At 59.7% G+C, this 3,019-nt stretch overlaps 1 protein-coding gene across 3 annotated transcripts in view; it reads right to left on the bottom strand.

The window, feature by feature from the left end:
• Positions 1-711: 711 nt before the first annotated feature.
• SOX13 (SRY-box transcription factor 13) overlaps positions 712-3,019 on the bottom strand; it is a 44,253-nt gene continuing 41,945 nt past the window's right edge. For all 3 annotated transcript variants that reach the window (XM_040636492.1, XM_040636490.1, XM_040636491.1), the window contains exon 14: positions 712-2,547. In XM_040636492.1, the coding sequence (XP_040492426.1) occupies positions 2,274-2,547 (274 nt within the window). In that variant the 3' untranslated portion in view covers positions 712-2,273. The remainder of the gene's footprint in view (positions 2,548-3,019) is intronic.

Genomic DNA, 3,019 nt, shown 5'->3' with positions numbered 1-3,019 from the left:
CTTATTGTTAACAAGCACTTCGAGAATTTTAGTTTGTCATCAGCCCTTTAATGGGCTGTTATTTCTCTTAGCGTGGTACACATTTGAAAGCTTTGTGCAAAACAAAGGTCACAGAGCCCTGAAGCACGTCATTAGCGCCCTTGCTTAGTTACTCAGTATCCTGGAAGGCTCCCAAATGGGCTCAGGGCGTCCGTGGGAGCCCTTTCCTGGAAGGAAGGCCCACCGCTTTCATTAGATTTTCACTGGGCTCCTTTTCCACAAGGAGGTTAAGGACTCTGGATACGGCTTAACCTCCGTGTTTTCAGAGGAGGAGGATGAAGCCAGAGGGGAGACCTGGCACCCGCCTCCCCGGCCAAGGCCCCAGGGCTAGCTCTGGTCTCCTGACTGCTGACGGTGCTCTCACTACTGCCTTCTTTCCTAGGACCGCGGTAGGCAATGGGTGGTGAGGTCTAGCTTACCTCCTGGAGGCCGGGGCGGGGTCTTCTCCGGGCTGCAGGTTCTGTGGGTGGCATCTGTCACTCCAAAGGCTTGGCCTGGGCTTCATTGGCCTCAGAGGCTTGTGCCCAGATCCCATGCCTGAAGCTGCCTGGAGTTGCCACAAGGGGGCAGTGGTGCCTGGGCTGGCGGTACATTTAGGAATTCTGGCTCCAGGCCAGCTTTCCCCCCCCCCACCCCTCCGCTCCCCACCCCCCCACAAGGACCAGATTCTGAAATGGTCTGTCTTTATTATGCCAACAGAAAACAAAAAAATTCCCCAAGTGTAAACAGGAGAAAGGTGCTGGTTAAGTTACTCATCATTATCTTATTATTAACAAAATAAAGCACTATCTATGTTTACAGTCATAAAAAAAGAAACAGCCTGGAGAGAAGTTGGGCTTGAGGGAAGGGGGGTGGGGGAGAGGAAGGGGAGAAGACTGGGGGAGGGGGTTAGGCACAGACGCCATATCTGCCCCTGTGGGGTTGGGGGTTCCCTTCCCACCCTGACCCAAGGGCTGTTCTGAATCTTTGGAGTCAGGTGTCAGTGGGATTTTTCTGAGGGAAATAGCTTTACCATGGGAGCAGGAACTGACGCAAGTTCCCCAGTGTGGGTGGGGGAGAGGAAAGGAGCAGGCGGCGGAGGGGCAGAGTCTTATCCTCACCAATCAAGATTGGGGAGCCCCCCTCCAGTCCCTACTCACCAGCTGCCATTAGGAGGAGCCCTGGCTCTCCAGGGCTTCTGTCAACTGTCAGGAAGGGAGGGCCACCATCAATCCTCCTGTCCCCAACTTCTGGCACTCAGGTTGGGACCAGGGGCTGGGGCACTGAGACAGAGCCCCTTGGAGGCTGAGCACATTCCCCTGTTGCTGGGAGCTAAAAATGGCTCTGTGGGAACCAACCGGCAGGGGGAGAGTCCGGGAGGGAGTGAAGGGACAGACAGGGGAGGTCAGGGCAGCTGGTGGGCCCCAGGGCTGACCACGGGCCGTACAGAAACCCAGACTGACCAGCGGTGTCAAAAGGGCAGAGGCAGATCCCAAGAAAGGGAGACAGAAGAACAGCCCTGCAGAGAAACGAGGCCAGAAACACACAAGGACACACAGAACCTGAGACACCCAGACTGACAAAGAGGTAGCAATGTGGGGACAATGAAGCACGGAGAGGCCCCCAGAGAAGCAAGAGTAGCATCGAGAGACACACCCACAGGAACTTAGCAATAGTGCCTGGCACGGAGCGGCACTCCATAACTGTCTTGTGCGAGGACAGAGCAGATGGAAACACGTGTGTGCACGTGCACGCGTCTACACACAGCAGCCAGAGGCACGACAGGCTTGGCAGAAGATCAAGACAGAGAGACCTGTTTGCACAAAGTGATCCTGTGAGGAAGGAGCGATCTGGGAGTGGGGGGGAGGTGAGGGGGGGTGTGGGTCCTATGGGGGCTGGTCCAGCCAGGACAAGAATGGAAGCAAAGCATAGGGCCCCAGGGGGACAGGTCTGGAGCTGCCAGACCCCTGGGCTGAGGGGACCTGCAGGAGGGGCGGGTCATACAGTGTCCGCTGGCCATGAGCCCCACAGGCCGAGGCGCTCAGCCCCGACCACTCTATAGCTCCTGCCCAGCGAGGCCAGCAGCTCCTTGGGCGAGGCCACGGGCGGGGGTGTGGGGGGCATCTCCCCTCAGGAGGCTATCTACAAGTGCACGGCTGCGCCCCTCTCCCGGGCAGGCCCAAGTCCAAGTACCAACAGAGTCCAGGCCGGCCGGCTGCGCGCATGGGTGGAGGGCCGGGCCCACCCCGCGAGGATCAGTCTGTGAGCACCACCAGCTCGCCGTCACTCTTCTCCTCGCCGTCCGAGTCCGAGTCCTCGCTGTACCGGTACAGCTCGCCCTCCGCCACTGAGTGCCGGTCCTCCGTGGCCTCCCCCTCTTCCCTGAGGCTGCAGGTGTTGACGATGACGGGCATGTTGGGGTCCAGGCTCCGGGGCACGTAGTGCTCCACGAGGGGCTGAGCCAGGGGCATGCCTGCCACCCGAGGGTACAGGACGTCGGAGCTCATCTGTAGCTGGCCGGCCTGGGGGCTGCAGGGCAGAGAAGAGGCAGGCTTACAGAGGGACCCTCACTTTGCACCCCCGGGCCGCTCTGGGGCATGCCCTCCCACCCCACCAACACGCTTTCGGCTCTGACACACACACACACACACAGCCCCCGGGCCTGCCTTCAGATGGCCACGTTCACGGTCCGCTACAGGCCGGCACATGGATATTCCCGGCGGATCGTGTGTGCAATCCCGCATTAGGCAGTTAGAGACTTAAATGCCCCAGGGGGGTTCCCGCTCACAAGAACCCACGCCGGTGCTTGGCTCCGTCGAGTCAGGCACCCCCTGGGTAACAAGCACCTCTGTTTGTCGTAGCTCTGCACCTTTTCACGGAGTTTGTGACTCACAGGCGCGGTTTTCTCAGGTCCATGCGGCCAGTGCACCCCAGTCAGGTACAAACCTATACCCTACACCCCTGCAGCCCCACGGGGGGGGGGGGGGGGGGGGGGGAACCA

The sequence above is a fragment of the Ursus maritimus genome, unplaced genomic scaffold (assembly GCF_017311325.1).
Source record: "Ursus maritimus isolate PB19 unplaced genomic scaffold, ASM1731132v1 scaffold_2, whole genome shotgun sequence".
Classification (NCBI taxonomy): Eukaryota; Metazoa; Chordata; class Mammalia; order Carnivora; family Ursidae; genus Ursus; species Ursus maritimus.
Note: the sequence above shows the minus strand (reverse complement) of the source record. Positions and strands in the feature narration are given on the sequence as shown.